Genomic DNA, 26,157 nt, shown 5'->3' on the forward strand with positions numbered 1-26,157 from the left:
CTGTGAAATGTAACGGTTCCCTTTCATCCAAAAATTGGGGTGTGTGGGTGGCTCAGTCGGTTGAGCATCTGACTTCAGCTCAGGTCAAGATTTCACAGTTCATGGGCTCAAGCCCGGCATCAGGCTCTGTGCTGACAACTCAGAGCCTGGAGCCTGCTTCAGATTCGGTGTCTCCCTCTCTCTCTGCCTCTTCCCCTGCTCGTGGTCTGTCTCTCTCTGTCTCTCAAAACTAAATAAAAATGTTCAAAAAAATTTAAATCCAAAAATCTATATAGTTCTGCAGTAAGCTACCTAGTGTCAGGACAAATTACACACAGCCAGGCATTGACATCTGCGAGGCACATGAAGTGAGACCCTTAGAAAGCCCTATAGAATATAACCTCCTTTATAAAGGCTGGTAAGTTATTTTCAAAAAGTTAAGTTACCCCTTTAGAATCTTAGTGGTTCTATAAATATGGTCTAAAATCATTACTAAAGCTATGAATCCTTCCACTAAGGAAAAGAAAGTAACTCTCCACTCCACTTCAGAACATCATTACTGCAGTAACATCAACCTAAGTCTCCACAACCAAAACAATGAGGAACCAGGACAGTCCCCAGAGGACACGTGCGAAGACGGGACACCGCCCACCGAGCAGCAAGCGGAAGCAAGCTGTCACAACCGAGGAAAGCCCCCTGGCCGTCCGGATGGGGCCTCAGCAGCACAGTGGACAGGAAGGGCTGATGGAACTGGTGCTAAACCAGGGGAAAAACAACTGCAAAGCAGAGCCCTGCCGGCGAAAACCAGGCACTTGGAGGAGGCGGCGGTTTCTGATTGAAATTCACAGTTTCCGTCTCTCGGTGCAAACCCTTCCATCTCCAGGGACAGAGCTCGCCCAGGCTTCGTTCTCAGACACTGCAGCAGGCTAATCAGGACTCCTAACAAGCAAGGTCAGGCACGGCTGCCGGGAACCCCGGCGTCTGTCTGTGAGGAACGTGTGTGGGCTTCAGGACCCTTCTCTAAGAGCTGCCGTGCTCTGCAGAAACCGCTTCTCTACGCCACGAATGACAGCGGGTCCCTCCACCGTCAACCTCGCGCTATGCAAGGAAGAACACTAAGATTTCCAAATCAAATTTTGCTCATAATAAATGTGAGTAAAATAGCCACATAAACTAACAGTTCACACTGATATTTCAAATAAATTTTTAAAGAGTGATGATCTTCTAACACATGACATTTTTGTTGAAAGTCCATCCGGTGTTTTGCATTAATGGCATGGCCAGAGAGCAGTCACTTCAGCGCTCACCAAAGCTTCCTCCTGCACTAAGTGGGGCACTTCTCTTCCTAGCCAGACGACTAAATAAAAATTTTCACACCACCTTTTCTTCGCTGAGTGCCAGCACGTGGGGTGCATCATCTGAATGTGGGAGGTGACCGTCTTACCAAAAAGACCGTGGTGCACGAAACAGGGCCAGAAATAAATTATCGTCGGTCCATCAGTGGCCCCGTGTCATTTTATTTAGACATTCAATAACGTAATGAACGTCGGTGGATTCACCACCAAACCTGAGAATCAGAACACTGTGTACCAGATTTTAATTTATCCCGACCTCGAACTTCCAGCTGTGAATGATTACCTTCTCAGATTTTTGTTCACTCTTTCCTTATTTTCATCATCATCAACTCTAGCAGTTGAACCATTTGATTAAACTGTTTTGGTTTTAACCACTTCCTGAGAGGCACTGGAGACCTGGGACAGGAAGAACACAACAGACGAAGCAGTGCCGAGGCGGGCAGGCTGGGCTCCAGCAGCAGCCGAGTTAGGAGCTCTGACCGGTGGCTCTGAGCATGTCCGATTCCAACCACAATGTCCAGAGGAATTCAAATTCTGTGTGACCACTGGCACATGAACTCTATCATGAGTGTGAAATCTGCAGAAGTCAACGGCCTACAGTACAGTAGCTCTGTGCATGAGACATTTACTCTGCTGAGGAGCCCACGGCTTCTCTGAGGTGCAGAGAAGGTCCCTCGTCACTGATGTGGTCTTTGGGACCCTCTGCCAGGTGCAGGCAGAGTAGCTATGCTCTTGTTTGGTTTTACGCGGTTCTATTCTACATACATTATGTTTGCTGTTTAACAGAAGAGAAAACTTAAAAATGCATTGAAGCTTTGAAATATGTTCATATACTGTTATCATTACAAGTATGAATAAAAAAATAATAAGCATTGGGTTAAATCCTTTGTTAATATTTTCCTCACCTTCAAAATCTAGTAATCACAAAACAATGTATTTAAAAAAAAAAAAAAAAAAAACCAAAAAACCCTAAATGTAAAAGACTTGATATCCAGCAGTAAGTCTGCCAATATGTGTCATATCCATGTCACGCGATTTATAAATGTGAAATGAGACAAAGACATTGTGAACACCACAATGCTGTCATAATGAAAAAGAAAATCATCAGTTATAATTAACATGCAAAAACTTTGAGTTTAATTTAAATACAAACTTCCATATGTATGTTCTGCTGAATCTGCTGTTTCCCATAATCATTTGCTCAACCAGATTAGCATGGAAAAAGGGGCACAGATATTATTTAGACATTAGCAACTGAAAGCTCCTTTAATACGTATTCATCTAAAAACAAGCACTCTTGGGGCGCCTGGGTGGCGCAGTCGGTTAGGCGTCCGACTTCAGCCAGGTCACGATCTCGCGGTCCGTGAGTTCGAGCCCCGCGTCGGGCTCTGTGCTGACTGCTCAGAGCCTGGAGCCTGTTTCCGATTCTGTGTCTCCCTCTCTCTCTGCCCCTCCCCCGTTCATGCTCTGTCTCTCTCTGTCCCAAAAATAAATAAACGTTGAAAAAATAAATAAATAAAAAAATAAAAACAAGCACTCTTTAAGTTACAAAATGTTACGCGTACATAGACTGTGATTTTTTATAATAGTAGAACTATAAATTCATGCTCACTTCACCACAACCCTGACAACTGAGAACAGGTGTCGTCCTCAGCATCACAGATGAGAAGGTGAGAAAGTCACACTGACTCAGAAGAATGCACTTGAGCTTGGTTACACTAAGAGGCAGGATCATCTACAGTAACATAAACTATGTTAATCTGTGATACCTTCTTCATAGTGTGATCATAAATCATGTATTAGACCAGCAAAGAAAAAGGCCATCTTACAAAAAAGAAAAATTTCAGTGAAGATTTTAGTATCTTAAATCCAGCAATATTCATGGAGTGTCAATCACCCTCTGAAAAGCTGACAGAGAAAGAAAGCCACCAACAACGTCCTCAAGAAATCATCTCCTGTGGAAACAGGGCATACGCTGTAAAGTAGAATGTGTTAAATAGTACACTGGCCTTGGTGGGAAGAAGTGATTATAGAGAGTGAAAATTTACGGGGGCATTTCCAATAAGACAAAATCTGGACCTTGCTTGAACAGACAATACGTGTGACCCACCTAGAGGACACGGAGACATGGCTTCCAGCAGGGCAGTGGGCGGGAGTTTTTCATGTTGTCTTGACCCAACTCCTATATCATGCTTACTACACCATGCTGGAAATCATCCATAAAACAAGAAAAGAACTGGAATTACATTAAAACTCAATGAAAAGGACTTTCTCTGAAAAGGAGGTCTCTATGTTGGGATCACATGCTAGAAGTAACTCAAAATGAAATTAGGTTGATTTACAGAAAAGTACTAGCGTTTGACAGTTTTCAACCTATGTGTTCATTTACACGATTCAATCTGCGGAGGTGCTAACATTTTAGTAAGCATCAAAGACATCATGATTCTTCTGAAAGGGGATGAAGGATTGGCTGGAATGAAGGACGGTGCTTGGGTGAAACACTGGCATTACTATAGGGTCAACGCATCTCATATGGCACATCGGAGTCTGCTTGTTTTCTCCTGTGAATACTAAGGGCAACAGAGCCATAAAACCAGTGGAGACACCCTTTGCTTTAAGCTCACAATTGATTATACAAGTGACCCCAGTGCCAAGAAATGGGGAGAAATATCTTAGAGAGTAACTTACGTAAACCCTTGATTTTTCCTATCAGAGCTCCATAGCATAATGAAATGTAAACACCTTGTTTCTCATCTGCTAAAATGGATGATCAAATTTGCTTTGATCTAACTTTATAAAAATTACCTTCAGAAAGGTTATAAGTTTCCTGAAAACTCCTCAGGAAAAATTTTAATCTTGGACTTTTATAAGCAACTACCAAGACATCATGAATATAAAGAACCTCTCACAAAAAGTCAGTACTGTATAATGAAACTGTGTAAAAGTTGGTAATTAAGCATAATTGAAGGCTGCAGTGAACATATAGGCCTTTGTTCTTTTTAATTCTGGCACTGACTGGGAATTAAAGATAAGAGCTTAAGGCATATTTTAGTCAGAGTCCAGATGTATAAGCCCCAATGTTCTAAAAGTAATTTAAGTGAAATAAAAGAAGAGAATGGCCAAAAATATTCTAGATGCCTGCCAGGGAAAAACACCTATATTCCGAACATTTAACATATTTGATCAATCATATTTGGAATCATTTATTCCCTGACCTTAAAAAAAAGTTAAAATAGCAGATATTCTCATATCCAAGATCTGAATGAATTACTAAAGCGTAGCAAAAAAAAAAAAATCCCTTAAAAATTAATTTGTCACATTAAACAACAATGTATTATTACATGCAAAGTAATTTGAACGTTCATGCTAAAAAAGGTATAGACAGTTCACTATTGCCACAAAATTCAATTGTCTTATTTCAATATAGGAATAAGAGAGGAGACAAGAGAATAAAGATTCTCAGTACTAAACCATACATCTAGGGTCTAATAACTCACAAAGTAGTACTAGATGACATAATTATAATGTATGCAGTATTATTATAGTCTTTTGGGTTTCTTATTTTGGGAGCTGGAAGTGGTGGGAGAGAGGAATTTCTAACCACACACACATATCTATTCTTTATTCACGGATGTTCCATAGGAATATGATGAAAAACAAGACCAGTTAGAGATGGAATAAACAAGAAAGGGACTGATAAAGGACCGGGGCCTCGGGCGGAGAGTCCAGAACGTTTGGACTGGCCAGCAGGACAGAGGGGACCCGGTATGAGTGTGCAGGGGGAGTAGGCAAAGTATGTAGAAGGGAAGAAAATGGGTTATAGAGTTGAGAAAAGAACGCGTCTAACAAAACACAACGGGCGATTAAGGGGCTTCTTTGCAGGTTGGGTCTGCAGCACGATGCAGCAGAAGGACACTGGAGCTGGAACAAGAGAAGGGCCCAGGCAGCCAGCCAGGGAAAGGAGACAGGGCTCACGGATGCACGTCGCTGTGACAACGCTAGCCCACTTGCCTGCAGTCTCTCCCTGGTGTCTGCACTGCACACGACAGATGAACAATCCAAGAGTTCTAACTTCCCTGGCTTTCTCTTACATACAGAGCGAACGGTCACCGGCACCGGGCTCAAGGCTCTTCTCAGTCGGACTCCAACCCAGCTTCCCAGGCTCATCCTGACCCGTCCCATAATCCCCTTAAATGAAATCCTCCTAGTGGTGACCGTTTCCCCCACAGTGCACAGTCTGTGGTCTCAGGGTTCCATCTCCTACCACTCTCTGCCAACCCCACGCCCAAGGCCACTGCAGGCTCGTGGAAACAGGGCATGTGAAGCTCACACACACCTCACAGAGGGCCTCTCACCGTGCTCCGCTGGGAAGGCTCTAAGTCCACGTTACGCTTCCAATGTAGTCCCAGCAAAAAGGTCCTTTCTGACCATCCATCCTAAAATAACACCTCTCTCAGACACTCTGGAATAGCACCCAAGTGTCTGTCCATCAGAATCTTACCCCCACAGAATTCTCTCTTACCTTTATGTTTGTATTATGTGTCTAAGCTGCACCTCAGCTCAGCAGCCCCAAATCTGAGGGGTGTAAGAACAGAAGCTGTTATCATTTTCAAATACCAATACCATCTCGATTCTGGAACACAGCCGTCACTGTAGTAATAAACGTTTACAGGAAGAATAAGCCAACAGGGGCACCTGGATGGCTCAGTCGGTTAAGCACCCAACTCTTGGTTTCGGCTCAGGTTTGTGAGACGGAATCCCGCGTCGGGCTCTGCGCTGAAAGCGTGGGGCCTGCTTGGGATTCTCTCCCCCCGCCCCCGTGCCCCTGCCCTGCCCCACTCGTGCTATCTCTGTCTCTCTCAAAATAAATAAGTAAACTTAATTAGAAAGAATAAGCCAATAAATAAATGAGATGCCTTTATCAGCATAATAACCTTATGCAAGATTTTTTCCTCTCCTAAAACCTTCTTCTGTATCATTGTGTAGCTCTTCTCTTTCTTTGGGTGTATTATAGACAACTGTATAAAAACCAATCTCTTCTAAAAAACAAAGTCATATAATATTCATGATATTTTAATGCCCAGGAATTAAATACAGAAATGAATACTCGATAAAATGCTGGCTTAGAACTAAAGAATAAAGTTTAGAAAAAGCAGAAAACAATCTTACATTTCTATAACAAATATATATACCACTAACACTTAGAATTCCTCCACTACCAACTTGAGAATTTCTTTTAAAGTGGTAAATATGGTATTTGATCCACATAACCATGATGCACTAAGAAGGTATGTGATCACATAACCATGAGGCACTAAGAGCGGCTCTCATTTCTGACCGAACGAGAGAGGATGTCCTGGTATAAACGCATCCTCCCTTTCCCTGCCGAGTACATACTAATTCTGTCTGCTTAGCAAACTTTAGGAGCAATCGGTCTTCAAAATAACAAATAATCATGAGAAACAAAAAGCACCATTTGAATCAGTGCAAGGAAGTACATTAAGTGTTCATACCGCAGGGCAAGGACAGTTTTAAAAAAGTCTAATAGGACTGCACAATGCTAAACACATTGCCCCCACACCAAAAGCTGAAGGCATACACAGTCCCAAGTACTGACCCTACTTTACAAAAATTCCCATTGCAAAACTTCCTTTGAATTATGTGAGCATTGATTTATGTGAGGTGGTTAAAACATATTGCTCACATAAAACGGGAATTTGCCAGAAGGAAAAAAGCGAGGAAACACGAAGTAACAGAAGTACATGAAATGCGTGTACCACGGAGCCCACTCCACCGTGCAGACACGGACAACGACTCCAGCCCGGAGCTTCCCGGCAGTAAACATAACGAGGAAAGCTCAGTTACATACAGGATTTGCTGGTGCTTAAGACCAAAATGACAAGTTGTTTCAGAAAGGCACAACCTTTCCTGGAAATAAAGACCAGAGAGAAACTGGCCCCCAAGTCTCACAAGGAAGATGTGACTTGTTTTCATGAGCAGCAACCTGTAGCTCACAGTAACAAAGATACGACTTTTATAAGGTTACTTCTTAAAACATCCCTAAATGTAAGCAATTATCACAAAAACCAGGAAGAAAGCAAGTAACACAGTGGAGGAAAGCGGCTCTCTCACGATGGTGCTCACCGAGGTTGCGGGCGGCAGCATGTTCAGAAGGAAGGGAATACGCACCGAAAACAGCACTAAAACAGCCGGACAGGCGCACCGAGGACAGCACTAAACCAGCCGGATAGGCGCACCGCGGACAGCACTAAATCAGCCGGACAGGCGCACCGAGGACAGCACTAAAACAGCCGGACAGGCACACTGAAAACAGCACTAAACCAGCCGGACAGGCGCACCGCGGACAGCACTAAAACAGCAGGGCAGGCGCACCGACGACAGCACTAAAACAGCCGGACAGGCGCACCGACGACAGCGCTAAAACAGCCGGACAGGCGCACCGACGACAGCACTAAACCAGCCGGACAGGCGCACCGCGGACAGCACTAAAACAGCCGGGCAGGCGCACCGACGACAGCACTAAAACAGCCGGACAGGCGCACCGACGACAGCACTAAAACAGCCGGACAGGCGCACCGACGACAACACTAAAACAGCCGGACAGGCGCACTGAAAACAGCACTAAACCAGCCGGACAGGCGCACCACGGACAGCACTAAAACAGCCGAACAGGCTCACCGAGGGCAGTACTAAACCAGCCAGACAGGCGCACCGACAACAGCAGTAAACCAGCCGGACAGGTGCACCGACGACAGCACTAAACCAGCCGGACAGGCGCACCGAAAACAGCACTAAAACAGCCGGACAGGCGCACCGACGACAGCAGTAAACCAGCCAGACAGGCGTACCGCGGACAGCACTAGAACAGCCGGACAGGCGTACCGCGGACAGCACTAAAACAGCCGGACAGGCGCACCACGGACAGCACTAAATCAGCCGGACAGGCGCACCGACAGCAGCACTAAACCAGCCGGACAGGCGCACTGACGACAGCAGTAAACCAGCCGGACAGGCACACTGACGACAGCAGTAAACCAGCCGGACAGGAGCACTGACGACAGCAGTAAACCAGCTGGACAGGCGCACTGAAAACAGCACTAAAACAGCCGGACAGGCGCACCGAAAACAGCACTAAAGCAGCCGGACAGGCGCACCGACGACAGCAGTAAACCAGCCGGACAGGCGCACTGACGACAGCACTAAAACAGCCGGACAGGCGCACCGAGGACGTACAGAATGCAGACACTCCGCGGGGCTTCCGAACACTCCGCTGAAGGGGGAGCGGGGAGGCCCTGGTTCACGGACGTTGAGGAGCCAGATGAAGACACGAGCCTGAAAAGAGGGATTTGTATTTCCTTGGGGATGAGCCATGACAGTTAGCTCTAAGTAGGTCCAAATTTCTTCCCTCCAAAGTAAGTTGGAAACTTCAACAGACAAATGAGGATCTGAGAACTGACATTCCAGACCACTGACAACTTTGTTAACTTTCATGAGGAAAATTCATCAAGTCAGAGTTAGAAAATACCCATTTCAGTAAGAAAACATTTGTCATGAAGCAACCATAGAACATCTAAATTACCCGTTTAATTGAGAAATATTCCCAGATGCTGACAAGATACCTTTGGTGGAAAATATATACTTATCTCCATGTGTACCTTAATAAATTGTCAGTTTAAGTCAGTAAAGTATAAAAGGAAATTTTCTAAAAATAATAAATAACCTTGGCTTTAGATGAATTGATGTGACTTCTATCTATCTTTCCACGTAGAAGTAATTATTTAGAAGGGCCATCTGTCTGTTCAATCCCACTTGTTCACAATAAAACCATGTCAAATGATCACAGGACACTAATTCTACACTGGATACTATCTGCAGATGGAGAAATGGGAAAAGACAGAGAAAGAGTCCTGAGCTCACGCAATATGAAGTCATTAAAATAGGACAATCTCCCACTCATTAAAAAAAGCAAGCCACGATGGAAAGAAGACATGTTTTCCTCCACTGTGGCTCAAGAGTTATTTCTGGGGTGTGTGTGTGTGTGTGTGTGTGTGTGTGTGTGTATTTTTTTTAATCAGAGAAGAGCCCATAAACACTTTATTTTTCCTAAATCAGGCCAAATAGAAAGAAAGAAAGAAAGAAAGAAAGAAAGAAAGAAAGAAAGAAAGAAAGAAAGAAAAGAAAAGAAAAGAAAAGAAAAGAAAAGAAGAGAAAAGAAAAGAAAAGAAAAGAAAAGAAAAGAAAAGAAAGAAAAAGCAACAGGGAGGGCAGAAAGGAAGCTCTGTTAACCATTCGAGTAAGAAGAAATAAGAGGGAAGGCCAACAAGCAGCAGGGGTGGGGAGAGACGGCCCAAGGCCAGCAGTCATACAGTGTGACCCACAAGTTGGAGAAAGAACACTCCATGGAGATCTAAGATGGGCATATAGCACAAAGTAAAGTATCTCAGTGTATCCATGAGAATAAGCTACCCATTTCAGTGACAGAAAACAGTATTTACCCCCTCAGAAAATCATGAGGCATAAACACTAAGAAAGATTCTGGTCCTTCACTAAAGAATCACGTGCCAACTTAGCCCAAGGTAACTTTTAAAAACAGACAATCAAATGACAATAATGAATTAACCTCATCCTCTTCTGAGAGGAAAAATTTGAGTCTGTTTAAATATATGTCATTCACAGTTTTTATAAAAAGGTATTATTTTCTCATTTAAAAGCAACTTAAGTTTCTAATCAACGCAAACCACTGCCAGCAAAGCTTCAAAGGCAACTCCCTGTGCAAGTATATACGCTTTTCCCAGGACTGTTTCGGTCTGGGATACTTTCATGTTTCAAGAAAAAGAGTGATGTTTTCCATCTAAACTGAAAAGCAGGAAATAATGATGTTTTCATAAAATTTTAACATATAAACATAAAAGTTTATGAGAAGAGAGAGAAAGGAAAGGAGACCAGGTAGACCCCAAAGGCCTCCACGATGTCACGTCTGGTCACAATGCGTTACAAGAAATTAGAACCAAGTATCAGAGTTGTGAGGATTTCTACCCCACAGTTTAGTCTAGGTAACACCTGGCATGTATAAAAGTGTGGGGGAAAGATTTTACTTAGCAATAAGATCAAAGGTACCATTAAAAGCAAGATGGCTAACCACAATCCCAAGAGTCTGATAAAAGGGGATAGGGCCAACACAAATCTCACAGCTCAAGAATCTGAAGGAGGCCTGGGGGAAACCCATTCACTGGAACAAAAGCACTAATTAGCCCTGAGCCTACCCCTGACCCCCTGCCTCCTCCCCACTCCTAGGGCCTAAACACCCCCCACAGTCATGTTGACAATAATGCTCTATCAGAGACTGAGAACCAGAGTAGAGGCCTACAAAGTGGCTTCACTAAGGTTGTGATGTAGATATTCATTAATAAATCGAAAAAATAGGTACACTTCCTTTGATCATGAAATTATTTAGCTCTTAGACTGTCTAATGCATGGATCCAATTTAAAATTCCCTGGGTGAAAGTAGCTGGGGGGCTTAGGAGCCTTCCTGAGATGCTGCCTGGGCAGATACCTCCCGCTGGTGCCTGGACACCACAAATTCAGAGATTCCCAGTGAGCCCTTTCCCTCCTCCTATAGATCCACACAAGCACTGAACTAGGAAGGCCATCTCCTTCTGTTGTTATATGTGCCTGGCTTTCACAAGAGATAGACTTATTATGGCTGTTTCAGTTGTGGTAATTGTGCACAGGCTCGTTTTCTAGATTACTATTAGCAAATTCAAAGAGTCATAAAGATACTTTGGCTTACTATATTAAGAACAGAATTACTTATTTAAAATAGGAAATACTTTAGAATGAATTTGAAAATTAATTGGAGTTTATTATTTTGGAACGTGAATCAGATGTAGCTATATTGAGTTCTTGATATTCAAGTGTATGAGACTTCAGAAACACAGTAATGTACTACCTTAAAATAAGTTCAGGCAAATTTAGGGACAAAAACTATGTTCTCGCACAGGCCACCACTTCAGGTGTTCATGAAGTCAAAACATATATATTTGAAATTATCTAAATTACTGTTGCTAATGACAGTCATGCTGACAAAATTTACTGGTTCATCAAACTACAGTGCAAGTACATGAATTTATTGGTAATAAATTATCATTTTTGCATACATCAGTCAAAGCACAAGGCCTAAATACTTGCAAACAAAATGCATTATTAATTTAATTGTCACGGCCTATTTGGCTAACTTCTATTACTATTTGCTATAATATGCAACGCATAAGAGGGGAGAATCAAATTTAAAACATAAAAAAGTAAGCTGATTATTTTGTCCTGGAGAAATTAAAATATAGCAAGCTTGCAAAACTATAGCCAAGGCATTAATGTTTTAAATAGGTAAGAAAAAAAGGTTTAACTCAATTTTGAGAACAGTAATGCCCAAAGTGAGGGTTCAACATGCTGATAAAGAGTTTCTTTGTGTCCTAAAACCATTAACAGCCATCAATTCCCTCGCCAAGGCAGGGAAGAAGGTGGAATGGAAGAAAAGAGCCCTTTGGCACCGACCGTGCTAGATTTTGCTACTTAAACAGGACCTTCCCCAGCTACACACATCTACTGGAAACCGACACTGCTGCTGGGGCCCTGGCTTTCTGACGTCGCATTTCTATGCAGTGAGAGGGAGCACCCCGAAAACACATACTGGAAACAACAAGTGTTCTGAGACACAGAGGTGTTAATAGAAACAGCAATTCAATGGAAGATGTGCAGCTGAGGTGGGGCCTGCACCCTGGACTATGTAGGGGGTTACGGCCCCAAAGACGGGACGTGCTTTCCCCACCTGAGATTCATTCTCTGATTTTAGGACCAAACCGTGTCAGGTAAATGGAAAACCAAATAGTACACCTGGCTTTTCAATTTCCTGTCATGATACATAGGAGGTTTCTACTGCTCTTAAGGGCTTCAAGGATGAAAATATGTGTAAGGTGCCCAATTTTTCATTAGTATGAAACAATATGACCACTTACTTCACCCTTTACAATTCCTCAATAAAAGGCAAAATGATATAATTTGAGTCCAAAACATATACTAGTTATATGGTAGGAAATATTTTCTTTTTACTAATTAAATGACCTAGACTGTTTTCATCATTCGTAATTTATTTTGTGAACAAAACAGCCTAAGTACCTGTATATAAAGATTCTCAATGTGGATAATTAGTACAAGGAAGAACAATGGGATTAGAGTCAGAATAATAACAATTCTAACATGTATTCACTATAAGATATGGAATAAATTATTGCCTATTCCTGAATCTTGGTCCTTAGATCTATAAAACTGGAATAATGCACTGCTAATAACATGAGATAATGCATGTAAAAGCAACAAAAACATAGTACTTACAAAAGTTTTGTTTCTACTTTCATAAACACTCAAGAAACATAACTCTGACAATTCTTGAATTATAATTTAAATAATATAGAATTTTTTGAATTTCAAGAATAATGCATTCGGGAGGTGTTCAACACATACAGTCAGGCTCAAATTAAATCTAATGCTACCAAAAGAAGTCCCAGAAACCCAAAGATAAAAAAAAAAAAGGAAGCAGGCATACACTCCATATTTTGAGGCGGTAGTCACATCCAAACTAAAACGCTAAGAAAACGGTATGCCCTCAAAAGAAGTGTCAAGGTAAATTGCTTATAAACACAGAAAATATTGGTAAGAGCATTTTAAATGTTTTAAAAAGGCAATTAAACATTTACAAATAAGGAAGAAGTCCTGGGAGGTCCTGGGCTATAGAACAATCTGCATCATGACTGACATCTTAAAAAAGTATTAAAAACCAAAAGTTTCCAGGAGCAACTACAAAGTTTGAGATGCCGTCTCGGAGGGTTTGGGGGCAACCTACTGTGTCTTTGAAGGAAGAAGAGAGGGTTTTACTAGCTCTGGGTGAGCTGTACACTCTACAGATTTAAAAATTTCAGAAGTAGCCAAGCTCACCTGAGAGCTGACATTGTTCTATTTCTGCCCACCTAATATAATTAAGTATATGTGCCGAAGCTAATTATGACACAGTGGCAAGAGAAAAGAAGGCCTGGCAGTTGATGACATAATAATCGTAGTGTTATTTTTCATGACATGGCAACTATAGTATTATTTTGGGGATGACACAAGATGTATTTCTTTTTTAGTGTCAGCAATGTTTAATTACAGTAAGAATTTAAAAATATTATTTTAAAACCTCAAAATAAAAATACAGGAAAAAAAGACCAAGTTTACTTTTACATACTTATTTTAGCCCATTCATACACATGTGCAGAGGTCATCCCCTCTAAATCAACTTTTCTACTGTTTCAAGATTATTTCACAAATTCAAAGTCCCTTAAATCCTTTCAAATATTTTTAGATTATAATTTTTAAAATTAAAATGACATTAAATTTTGGGGGGAGAATGACATAAAATATATTATTAGACCACAGAGTACCACAAATGCAAACATGATGAACTGACTTGATAAAAATTCTAGAAGGCACTTAAACAAAGCCTAAAGTGAAAACATAACTGTATTTGTTAAATTTTTAAAAATGAACAAAAATTACCTTTCTTTGGGGGTGCCAACTCCATGTTTGCCTAGCAGATGAGTATTTAAGTGCTTCTTCATTACAAAAGCAACCCTAAAGAAAGAAATAACAATAATTATAGAATTCAGTCATAACTCTCTACTAAAAATATGTCCAGAAAGTATTTTCAAACAGGCATTTATATATGAATACAACAGGAATGTGCATATTACAATGGTGTTCTTGGTAAACCAGATGCTTGCATACAGATCAAATATACTGTGATATTTGAAGACCAGAAGAAATAAGTGAATTTAAATTAAATGGTTTGTTTTCTTACTTGAGTGTGTGAACAGGGACAAAAACAATGACTGTAGCTTAGTCACTGTCTTCACCATCAGAAGAAAGATAAAGCAATACCACAACATAACATTCACTGCCCCCTAGTTGATCCCACACTTCAATCATGAAATGAGTTTGAGAAAATGTCATTTTATTAAATATTTAAGGGACTATAAAAGAGAAAATGAATAGCTTCCATGAAGCTTCCTTGAAAACATGGTAATAATTTGAAAAAAGGTTTTTAAAAATGTTATAAATGTTTATTGTGTCTCTGGCACATGCAAAAAAAGAAAAAAAAATGTGCTTAAGTGCCAAGAAGATGTCAATAACTAAAACAAACAAAAAGTATTACCTGACACACTATCTTATTTCATACACAAATCAGCTTACGTAATTCAATTTTGATTTCATAAATATGAAATGGACAGGAATCAGCACCCAGTCCATGGAACACTAGTTATCTCCTTCTGAATACAGTACAACATCAATTTAATTACATCGTGTGATTATTTAAAACAATTTAGATCTCATTCAGAAGCATCAGACTAAAATGGTTCTCTTGATAAAAAAAAAAAAAAAAAAAAAAAAAAAAAGAAATTTAATGTTATAACTTCCAGTGTAAAAGGGCTTGCAAACATTTTTGTTAATTATGTATTACAGCTGTCCTTCATAAAGTTAATTACCAATAGCTGAAAGGCAACAGAATCTATTTGCATATGTACATGAAAGGCATGACATATGCAAAAATATGATTTTAATTAGCATTCTATGATATGAAGGGCTACAAATCAAATTGGCATGTTATAAGATTCTTAACATTAAACACCGAATTCATCTGGACATGTTTGCACAAACGGGCAATGTAAGACTATAACGTACTGCGGCCTTCTGGAAGAGACGTGTCAAAAGCTAAGACTGAAACAATTTCTAAAACTGTGAATGCCTCTTTTGTGTGTGTGTTTCTTTTCCCCCATTTCTGGTCTATTTTGGTTATTTTCCTATAATATTAGGGAACCTCAGTTTTGAGGCTAAAACAATGTATTTGCATTTTTTAAATGACTGTGACTTCATTATTCAAATAATGTATGTGTATACACTGAAAATGACATTCATTCTTTTTTATATGTTAGGTAATAGATATAGACAATACATGCTTTACAACTATAAATAACTGATCACACTATCAATCATTAAAATGGAAAAATGATTACATGTAAAGAATCAAAGAGTGATGATATTAAATGCTTAGCAAGAATAATGGTACAAGATATTCTATATTTGTTTCTGCTTGATTTGGACAAAATAAATAACATTTTTCATTTCCTTAAAAAAGAATGCAGTAATAACAACAGTCCATTTAAGGCATAACTTCCCTACTGTCCTCTATTTTCCTATAATTAAAAAAACATAAAGCTAATAGCAAAGAGCAAAGGTTAAGAACCCAAAGTTGCAAAGCAAAGCTTATTTACATGACCAAGTATAATTTAAGAGACGTGAGCTTAGAACCACAGTGCAGTTTCTAAATGAAAAAAAATTTTATTAATTAAAATGTTTAAGTTTTAAGTCTGGAAACAAAAATATTACCCTGCACAGGGGAGCAAACTAAAGTACACAGCGAGAGAAAGCTTCTACCTAATATAATTTCTCAATTATCTGCTCACTGTAACACTAAATATTTGGAGGAATAACAATTTTTTTATCATGGGAAAAATTTATAATACTAAAATATAGCTCAATTACAGCCAAATGTAAAATGTCCATTCAACTGAAATCTGACTTGACGTATAAAGTCTTTAAATTCGGTCTATACAAAGTACAAGTAGCATCAAAGTCTCAGTATCATCCTCGATTAAAAAATATAACTCAAACATGGCTAAAATAATCTTACCAACTTACATGAACAAAACATTGCAAACAATTTGCGATTACTGAATGTCTTCTAGCTTTCACTGCCATCTTCATAGCACTGCATTAATATCTTTAGCATATTAACTGCTTTGGAAATTTTAAAATCTAGATGCCATCAGAAATAAAACAAAAATAGCCGCAAATTTGAAAAGTGATACAAGTGAAATGCCTTCTTCCTCATGAATACTTCCGCCTTTTGGCCTCCATCGTGTTTCCCCACATTTACTGATCACTTCCTGTGTAGCGCACTAATATGTCACATCAGACGGAGCTGTGCCTTCACGGAGCTTTCATTCCATCACCTGTAGCCTCCAACAGGATGCACCCAGCCCGCTGCACTCCTGCGGGCACACAGCAAGTCCCGTGCTTGGTAAGGAACAGTTCTAGACAGATGCGATGCACACAAGGCAACACTTACGAGTCCTACCTCAGAAAATGTTAACACTAGTGAAACAGACAAGAACAAGCATCTTGAATAGTGATAAGAGGATAAACAAAAAGAAGAAGGAAGATCTGAATTCTATATTGGAATCAAAATTCTACATTGGAGGCTCCAGAATGTGGCTTGTGAGGGAAGGAGGCAAGGAACTGGCAGGGGACAGAGCAGGGAACAGCAGGCCACAGAAGGAAGGGCAGCCAGGACAGCTGAGTATGAGCCTAGTGTGGGGCCTGCTCCTGGAGGGGAGGGTAGAGGGGAGGAAGGGGCAAGGGCTGAGCAGGTGGAAGGGCAGGGGAGGGCAGGGGAAGGCAGGATAGGGCAGGGCAGGCCGTGTGGTATCCCTGAGAGCAACAACCTCACAGGCCAGACAGCCCAGGCTCACACTCCAGTGAGAAAGGAAGCCCAGTCTGAACACTAGTGGGACACGTCTGACTCCCACTCTGATGGATTCCCCTAGCTGCTGGACGCAGAGTAGACGGAGGGAGGAGACGAGGGCAGGGGCCGCCAGGAGACTCTGGGAGGCACCCAACAAGAGGGGAACCTGCTGGCCTGGAGGTCAAGGGCGAGGTGCACGCTAGAATACACTCGCTGAGGTCGTCCACCTGCAAATGCCTGACAATCTGAAGGAACACCTTGAAATAATAAAAACAGTGTTTTCTATATATGATTGATTTCCAAGTATCTATAATTGCCTGAAATAGCATCACTTAAAATTGCTTTTGATGTCAAAAGAGCAGCACAGTAATAACATTTACATCCTAGCTATAGATTTCTACTTCTCAGTACAAATATTTCTTACTTTAACTTCTAATTTTAAACCGATTTCTCCTACACGATACGTCGACCTAATCACAGCCTCTTCCTTCAGTCCCTTAGGTCGTATCACTGCGGAATGATTTCCACTTCAGAGTCATCAAAGACTATCTGATTGATCTATTTAAGTAAATAAAACAGTGTCATGAATTTGGGGAAAGGGATGTGAAACAGAAACCTAGAGCCACAGCACGCGAGAGCCTCTAACACACAGCAAGTCAGGATGTTTAGCGGGGGGCCAGAGGTCAGCTGTGCACAGGCCGTGTTCCTCCCGGCCTCGAGCCAAGACGAGCAGCAGCTGTATGCCTCCTGAGTCTCTGCCATGTTATTCCTGTGTCCCTTGCCTCTCTGACAAGGGCACATGCTCCTCAAAGACGGGCCTGTAGGGTATATAATACCTAACTGTGTGAGAATTTCTGACCATCAGGTCAACGCAGGCCACACAGGTTACAGGAAAGAGGAACGTGTGTGCTTTTCAGCAGTTAAAATCCAAACACATTAACACAGTAGGTCAACAAGAATCTGCAGGACTTGTTAACACACGACTGTGAGGCAAGCCCATGTACACCCTCTTTAGGTCTTACTGAGGGATCCGAGTCCCCTACCCAGGTCTCCAGCGGGGCCCCCAACACCCAGGCACACACACCCCTAACCACTGCCCAGAACGCAGGCTACACGGAGACGTCTCACAGGTGGTGTTCAGTGTCAACCCCTTCCCAGCATGCCACCAAGACATGTGACTCTGGACCTGAACTTCTTGGTGTCACTTGTCAGTCCAGCATTAATTCACCCTGTAAGCTCAGACATGTGACTCAACAAGGTGCCTTCGGTTTCCTCATATATCAAATGGATGTCAGTGACTGTTCCTACCTAATAAGGATGTGATGAGGAGAACACGATCATTGTTTGCACAGCACAGAGCATGGTGACTCACACATTCTTAACGTTATACAAATCTTTGCCACTTTTAGCTCTTAACCACCTTAAACTCAAAGGTTCAAGGCCTAACTACCCCCCTCCCGATAATCTACCTCATTCCCACTGGCCAGCACCTCTCTGTAATCAGGCCACGTTAGCAGGAAGTTAGCCAAGTTAGCAATGTGGTAGGAACCCCACGTTCATAGGAGCTACAATGCAATTCAAAGTGATTCGATTCAAACACTAATTAAAAGGTTCACATGTTTTAATACCATCAGTAAGCACCGGGGACTCCAAAGTAAACAGCACTCAGGGCTACCCATGGAACAGACAGGAGAGGAGCAAGCAATGACAAAGAATGTTTAGGTGCAATCGCCAAGATCGCGAGCAGAGACCACAGAGAGCAGGAGCCACTCCGAGGTTCCAAAGAGGCCTCGGAACACAACAGTTAAACGGGTCAAGGCGTGCAGATTCCAGGCCCACGGACCAGGACATGCAATGGGGAAAGAAGTAACACAGAAAGGTCGAGAAAGATTGCTAGAGAATTAGGTACCAATCTGAGATAACAAAGGAAAAAAAAACAAAACAGCAGAGTTCTAAATCACGAAGCGTCCTATGAGTCATGCCAAAAACTTTAGATTTTATCCAGATTCTCAACATTTGCCAAATATCCTGCAGATGACTGTTCTGCAGGACAGTCACAGGGATGTTTCCGAAAGGGGAGGGCTAGAGGGCGGGGTGTGAAGCCTCACCAGGCAACACTGAGTTGGGAGAGTCAGACACTGCAGCCTCCCAGTCGGAAGGAGCCTGTGAGCACGGAGGCCCAAGAAAGGGAGGGGAGATGTGTGCAGCTCTCTCTGAACCTACTGGACTGCTACATATTTTTGTCATAAAGATGAACGAACATCTGTTAGAACTCTGTCTTCAGGACACAATTGAGAAAATGCTGCTGTAGAGTCTGAGGAACACTGAAACAGGACATGAACATGACCGGATGTACACTTCAAAAGGCACGGGTTTTGCAGTCAGCAACGAGAGCAGGGCCTACTCTACCACTTACCATGGGAGTGGAGCCCACACATTTCTTTTTTTTAATCACGCTAATCCTCTCCTTCCTACTTTGTAGTGTGGGGACAGAAATGCCTATCTCAGAAAGTTTTAAAAATGAGATAAGAGGGGTGCCTGGGTGGTTCAGTGGGTTAAGCGTCTGACTTCAGCTCAGGTCATGATCTCACAGTCCATGAGTTCGAGCCCCGCATCGGGCTCTGTGCTGACAGCTGGAGCCTGGAGCCTGCGTCGGATTCTGTCTCTCTCTCTCTCTCTCTCTCTCTCTCTCTCTCTCTCTGCCCCTCCCTGTTCATGCTCTGTCTCTCTCTGTCTCAAAAATAAATAAAACCATTAAAAAATAAAATAAATACAATAAAATAGGAAAATTATCCTGGACTATGTAGGTGGACTCAAGGCAATCACAAGTGTCCTTTAAAAGTGGAAGAGGAAGGCAGAAGAAAGGAGGCAGAGAGAGAGATAGAACTACGAGACCGGGACCAGAGACAGCTGCACTGCAGGCTCTGAAGGTGGAAGAAGCCGGACCATTAGCCAAAGAATTCAGGTGATTCTACTGGGGGACATATGACCATCTTCTTCCCCCACAATGGTCTCCCGGTGGCAGCAGTGTTCATTAATTAATCTTACCTATCACAATCATTATAATAAGGGTTGCAAAATGACAATGTTCTATCATTTCTTCTACATTTATTAGAATGACATTCTTCTAGAAAGAACTTCACCATTTTCACATGCCTCACTGTCTCATGCTCTCCTCCTTGCTCCCTTCCAAGAACATTTTAAATGGACTTTTGTATTTTCACTTTTATGTTATGTTTCACAATCAATTACCATAATTATGCTTTGTAATTCTCACACTGTCCCAAAATTAGCCAATGGAGGCCCTTTAAAGCTAGCTACTAAGTCCTTTTGACATCACTCCTCTTGGTGCCTGAGCATTTCCTTATTTTCCAGCGTAAGATGTTCCAGGCTCACCATGTCTTTTCCCTGCTGTAGAACTGGACTCAGCCCCAGTTTCTTATAGTAAGGAGTAGTATTTACAAAGCAAGATCTAGGTGCTACCTATGATGACTGCTACTGGGATATCACTAAATCCAAGCTCCTTTGGGGCACAAAACTAGGAAATAAATAAGTAAAGGAGCGTCTGAGCGGCTCAGTTGGTACAGCGTCGGACTCTTGCTTTCGGCTCAGGTCATGATCTTACAGTTTGCTGGTTCAAGCCCTGTATCGGGCTCTGTGCTGGCAGTACAGAGCCTGCTTGGGATTCTCTCTCTCTCATTCTCTCTGACCCTTCCACATGTCCCGTGTGTGTGTGTGTGTGTGTGTGTGTGTGTGTGTGTGTGTGTCAAAATACATAAATAAAACTTTAAGAATAAATAAATAAGTAAGTAAACACACAAAGAAATATGGTGGGTATACTTCCTGATGGCCAGGAAAGGAAATATACAGAGGATCTCAAATATAACGGCTACTCTTAGGTAATGAGTATTCACTACAACAACTGAATGTATCTTTTTATTTTCTAAAATACTATATGTTTTCAAGTGGCATACAAGCATGTTTTATATAAAAAAAAACAAAACACAGTATACACAGAGAAAGAAGCAGCTTTTACTGTGAATCCTCCAAGTGGAAACGTGCTGATCATGACTACTTCCTGAAATCTCCAATTACGTGCTTCTTGCCATCCCTGAACACTCCCTGCTTCCTACTATTGTCAACTCTTGTCCTTCCTCTTACCTTCACGGGATGACATTACCATTCTTACTTCAAATTACTTCATACTAATTCCTTTCTGGGCACCAAGCGTAACCCCGTTGTGGATGAGTCTGAAATACGTACCTCCACCATGGCCTTTCCTGGGGCATGTTTTCCTTCTCTGAACTGACAATACCTTCAAACAGGCCTGACCCCAGTCATGACCTTCCCTCACTAACGGTCTCTCCAAACTTCCCTGATTCCAGCACCTGTACCACGTGCCCAATTCAATAATCATATCCTCATGTTCACGAATCATCTGTTGTTTGGGTCACAACTGTTCCCTATCAAGACATTACATACTTCTCTCATTCTCCTATGATTGCACTAGAACAAGCCGTGTTAGAGTGTGAAAGCATCAAGGTGCTCTCCATCACAACTCACCCCGTATTCCACCATCACATCATCTGTCCCTAAATATGTTCATACTGCACCTCAGTCATAAACATTTTGATTCCCTACTGAACTGAATAAAGCACCAAGCCTTAAGCGAGCAAATATTAGTCTTCAATAGTCATCTGAACCAGTTATCCCAATTTTTGGAATATACCCTCAAGAAAGAATCGGAAATGAAGGGAAAAAAGCTGCACTCCAACTGAAAAATAAAAAGACCCTAAATGCTCAATAGTAATGGCATGATTATATTAGGATATTATGCACCAATTAAAAGTACAGAAAATTTCTCAAGGCATATTAGATTAAAAAAGACAAAAACATTACGTACAATGTAATCCCATGTGTGTATATAAACGTACATGTATTTTTGTACTCTAGCATAAAAACATACAAACACAGACATGAAGCAAATACAAGTCAAATTCACTTAACATGAGATTTAGTTTTAGATATTTACGTTCTTTGCTTTTCTACAATCAGTAAAATTTTTAATAGTGAAAAATAACATGCTGCTTTATATTTTACACGGCACACTCGTGTCCCCTCAGCGCCTTGTCACAACCGACTGCATGAGCAGCACAGCCGCCACCAGGGTGACCGGAGCGAGGACGGACCGGGGCTCCCAGAAGGGAAGTGACTTTGACTTTTACAAGAAAATGTGGCAAAGAAGCTGAAGACGTAAAATCAAGATTCACGCCTCCTGGCCTTGACACAGAGCTCTTTCTGCCTTTCTGTGCCTCCTGCGAAAGGATGATTATGCCTCATGGAGACAAGAAAAAAAAGAAAAAGAAATGCTACAGAAATAGAAGTATTCACAAAGAATATCATTATAGCATATTAAATACTGTTCTAAATGAACAGGACTCTTTAGAAACTAATGAGTGAAAAATCAAGTAGTTGATGTAGGATAGAAGTTTTAGTTTTTCATTTTTTAATTCAGAGATTAGGAAAGTACTTATAATATTTAAGAAGAATACACTTATCCTGTGGTGAAGATAAAAACTAAAAATTAATGACCAGTGAAACAGGTCAGATAAAACAATAAACACAACGCAATCAGTTAACAAGAATAATTATGCTTAGAGATAAACATAAAGATGCCAAGCGTTATTAAAACACTGGCCAGTGGTGTTAGAGCGCATTGGTTTTATTATGAACAAAATCAAGATAAAATAGATATTTTGCTCTCAAAGTATCAGAAACCAAGATCATGGTATGGCTGTTTCTAAAATGTAAAACATGCTGCACAAAGTAAATCAACACTTAACTGAAGTATTAAAACTTCATTAGCGTAACATTTAAATGAAATATGTTCTGGGGCGCCTGGGTGGCTCTGTCGGTTGAGCGTCCGACTTCAGCTCAGGTCATAATCTCGCGGTCTGTGAGTTCGAGCCCCACGTTGGGCTCTGTGCTGACAGCTGGGAGCCTGGGGCCTCCTTCGGATTCTGTGTCTCCCTGTCTCTCTGCCCCTCCCATGCTCATGCTCTGTCTCTCTCTCTCTCTCAATAATAAACATTTTTTAAAAATTTAAATGAATTATGTTCTATATCATCCTAAACGTATTTGTAAACAGGTTCTCATTTACATTGTTTTAAACATGACTTCACGTAAGAGTTTTTTCCATCCACTTCTCTGGCCTATTAATTAGCACATTAACTTAAATGAACACACAAAAAAACTTGAAGTTTCTCAAAGGAATTCAAATCTATCAAAAACTTTATGTGGCAAATGAAGAAAAAAAATCTATGATTACATGAGATTTGTTTATTCCAAAGTTCAGAAGTTATTGGGTGTTAACACTTGAAAACTACAGTTCTCGGGGTGCCTGGGTGACTCAGTCGGCTAAGCGTCTGACTTCAGCTCAGGTCATGATCTCAGGGTTCGTGAGTTCGAGCCCCGCGTTGGGCTCTGTGCTGACAGCTCAGAGCCTCGAGCCTGCTTCCGATTCCGTGTCTCCCTCTGTCTCTGCCTCTCCCCTGCTCACACTCTGTCTCTCTCTCTCTCAAAATTAAATCAACATTTAAAAAATTTTAAAGGAAAGAAAAGAAAACTACAGTTCTCAAGCTCTTTCACCAGATCATTCATTGCTAGGCCAAACCAATTATGTCTATCGGGATTTCCCAAGTATCTTACGATACCATTTCTTGAAATGCCAATGCCCTTTTGGTTATAATCATCCCACAGAACCCAGAACTTCCACATCTGAAATCTGCCCTTGCAATTTTACATAAAACCACTTCCTCCAAAAACAAATTATCGACATCCCCAAATTTAAAATGACCAAATGTCCTTTAATATTCAAAAATTCTAATTATTATTTTCCTGAAGAAACAAAACTTAACAAAACTTTTGTTTATTCATAAAAACCAAAAACTCTTCTATGTGTCACACCTCTCCTGAAAGTAAGCTTTGTGTGCACAAAAGCAGCAGTGAGCTCTTAGATATAATGCAATGTTAGCTATGGCAATCGGACATATTCTTCCAAGAAACCACGAGGTAGTGACATAAACCCACAAACTCTCACACATGCCCACAGGGCATTGCCCACACTCTATAGGGGAGGACGGGAAGATATCCAGAGACCCAGCACTCCTCCTTCTCAAGAGGTCATTGCTAAGGGGTCCTATAAGAATATCACTATTAGTATTGTCAGAATTATAAGTGTTACACCTTTCCAAGAACGTTAAATGTAGATTTTCCAGTATTAACCACATTCTTAATAGTAACAAAAGCCATCTCCTACTAGGTTTTTTGTTTTATTTGTAGGGAGGGAAATTACCAAGCTCTGTTCTGAGTGCTCTACATATATGTAACTTACTGAACCTCACTTTTAACAACCCGTGCACATACTGTAAAAGTCGGCCCCCACAAGGCTGCACAGCCAGGGAGTGGCCTTCGGCATTTGAGCCCAGGCTGTCTGATCAGAGCCCACACACTGCACTCGAGTACCACTGCTTCTCTCCGTCTTACAAATTAAAATTCATATATATTACTCTTTAGTTCTTGTGTCCGCATTTTTTAACTAAAAAGTCACTTGCCAAAATAAGTAAGGAAATCAAGGACAAAGTGTATTTGGTTTCTAAGTTTATGAAACAACACAGGCAGCAGCACAGAATCACTTGCTGAAATTGCGAGTGAAAACCCTGGGTCTAATCTAGGCTCTGCAATGAGGAGTGATGTGGCCCTGGCTCAGTTAATAACAATGACACACAAGACACAATGACGTTACGACACTTACATTGTCTCAAAGACTACTATGGATTTAGTAAAACACCTGTATTAGTGGTAAGCTATAGAATAAGGATTGCCATAATTGATGAAATGATAATTAGAAGGGAACCAAAATAAACAATTCTAGATGGGTTCAGGATAGTTATAGGGAAGGAAGGAAGGAAGGAAGGAAGGAAGGAAGGAAGGAAGGAAGGAAGGAAGGAAGGAAGGAAGAGGGAGGAAGAAGGGGGAAAGGATGACGGGTGGGAGAGAGAAGGAAGAAGGGAGGAAGGAAGGAGGGCAGGGAAGGAGGAAGGGTAGGAGAAGTGGGGAAGGGAGGGAGGGACTAAGGGAAGAGATGGGGAGGGAGGGAGAGAGAAAGGGAGGAGGGGAAAAAGGGTGGAAGAGAGGGAGGAAGGGGGAGGGAGGAATAAGGATGGAGAAATGGAGGGAGGGAGGAAAGAAGGGAGGGAGGAAAGGTGGTAGAGAGGGAGGGAGGGAAGAAGAAGTAAGGGTGGAAGAAAGGGAGGAAGGGAGGGAGGGAGAAGGGGAGGAAGGGTGGAAGGAAGGGGGGAGGGAAGAAGGGGGAAATAGAAAGGAAAGGAGGGAGGGAGGGAGAAGGGGGAGCAAGGAGGAAGGGTGAAAGAAAGGAAGGCAGCAAGGGAGGTGGGAAGGAAGAGGGAGGGAGGAAGGGGGGAAATAGGAAGGGAGGAGGGGAGAGAGGAAGTGGGGAGACAGGGAAGGAGAAGGCGAGGAAGGGTGGAATAGCTGGAGGAAGGGAGGGACAGGGAGGAAGGAAGGGGGACATAGGAAGGAAGGGAGGGAAGGAAGAGGGGAAAGAAGGGTGTGACAAGAAGATACTGACCACAAGCCACCCTCACTGAAAAGTTTCCCAATGATTTCAACACACAACCCTTGGCCTGGAGCTGCCTCAACCCTTCTGAAGGTGGCAAAACAGTGGTGGGGCCTTCTGTTACTGTGAGGTATTACCCTAGAAATGGCAAGTGGTAACACGGTCAAGGGAAATTAAAATTCGTACAGCACGCTGGGGAAAGTGCAGAGCGAGGCCCCGAGCGCACCAGACCTGGGGCTGAGTCCAGCCGGGCCATGGCGGAGGAGGACACCAGCTCACCCTGGCCGTGAAGACTGCGTGACAGGCGGTGTGGCGGGGCTTCCTGGGGTGCTGGGAGCCCGGGGACCATTCGGGAATTGTTGGCTGACATCGTGGCAATGACAAAAATTAGGACTCCTCCTCAGAACAGGAGGAAGAGGAGGACACAGGACACGCACCGGGCTTCGCACTCGCACACGAGACTCTGAGTCCCAGCTTCGCCCTTCCCGAACACGAAGACCTTCCTCACCGGGCTAAACGAGTTTGAAAACCACACGCTAACACAATTTACC

The 26,157-nt window shown here is 42.0% G+C and overlaps 1 protein-coding gene across 3 annotated transcripts in view; it reads right to left on the reverse strand.

Moving 5' to 3' along the window:
- The window catches only part of ZNF407 (zinc finger protein 407), a 457,064-nt gene that overhangs the window by 267,422 nt on the left and 163,485 nt on the right, over positions 1 to 26,157 (reverse strand). For 2 of the 3 annotated variants that reach the window (XM_030336740.1, XM_030336741.1), the window contains one exon: positions 13,944 to 14,018. In XM_030336740.1, coding sequence (XP_030192600.1) covers positions 13,944 to 14,018 — 75 coding nt within the window. Of the gene's footprint in view, positions 1 to 13,939; positions 14,019 to 26,157 lie in introns of those variants that run through there. The other variant, XM_030336746.1, reaches the window with a different exon arrangement.

The sequence above is a fragment of the Lynx canadensis genome, chromosome D3 (assembly GCF_007474595.2).
Source record: "Lynx canadensis isolate LIC74 chromosome D3, mLynCan4.pri.v2, whole genome shotgun sequence".
Taxonomy (NCBI): Eukaryota; Metazoa; Chordata; class Mammalia; order Carnivora; family Felidae; genus Lynx; species Lynx canadensis.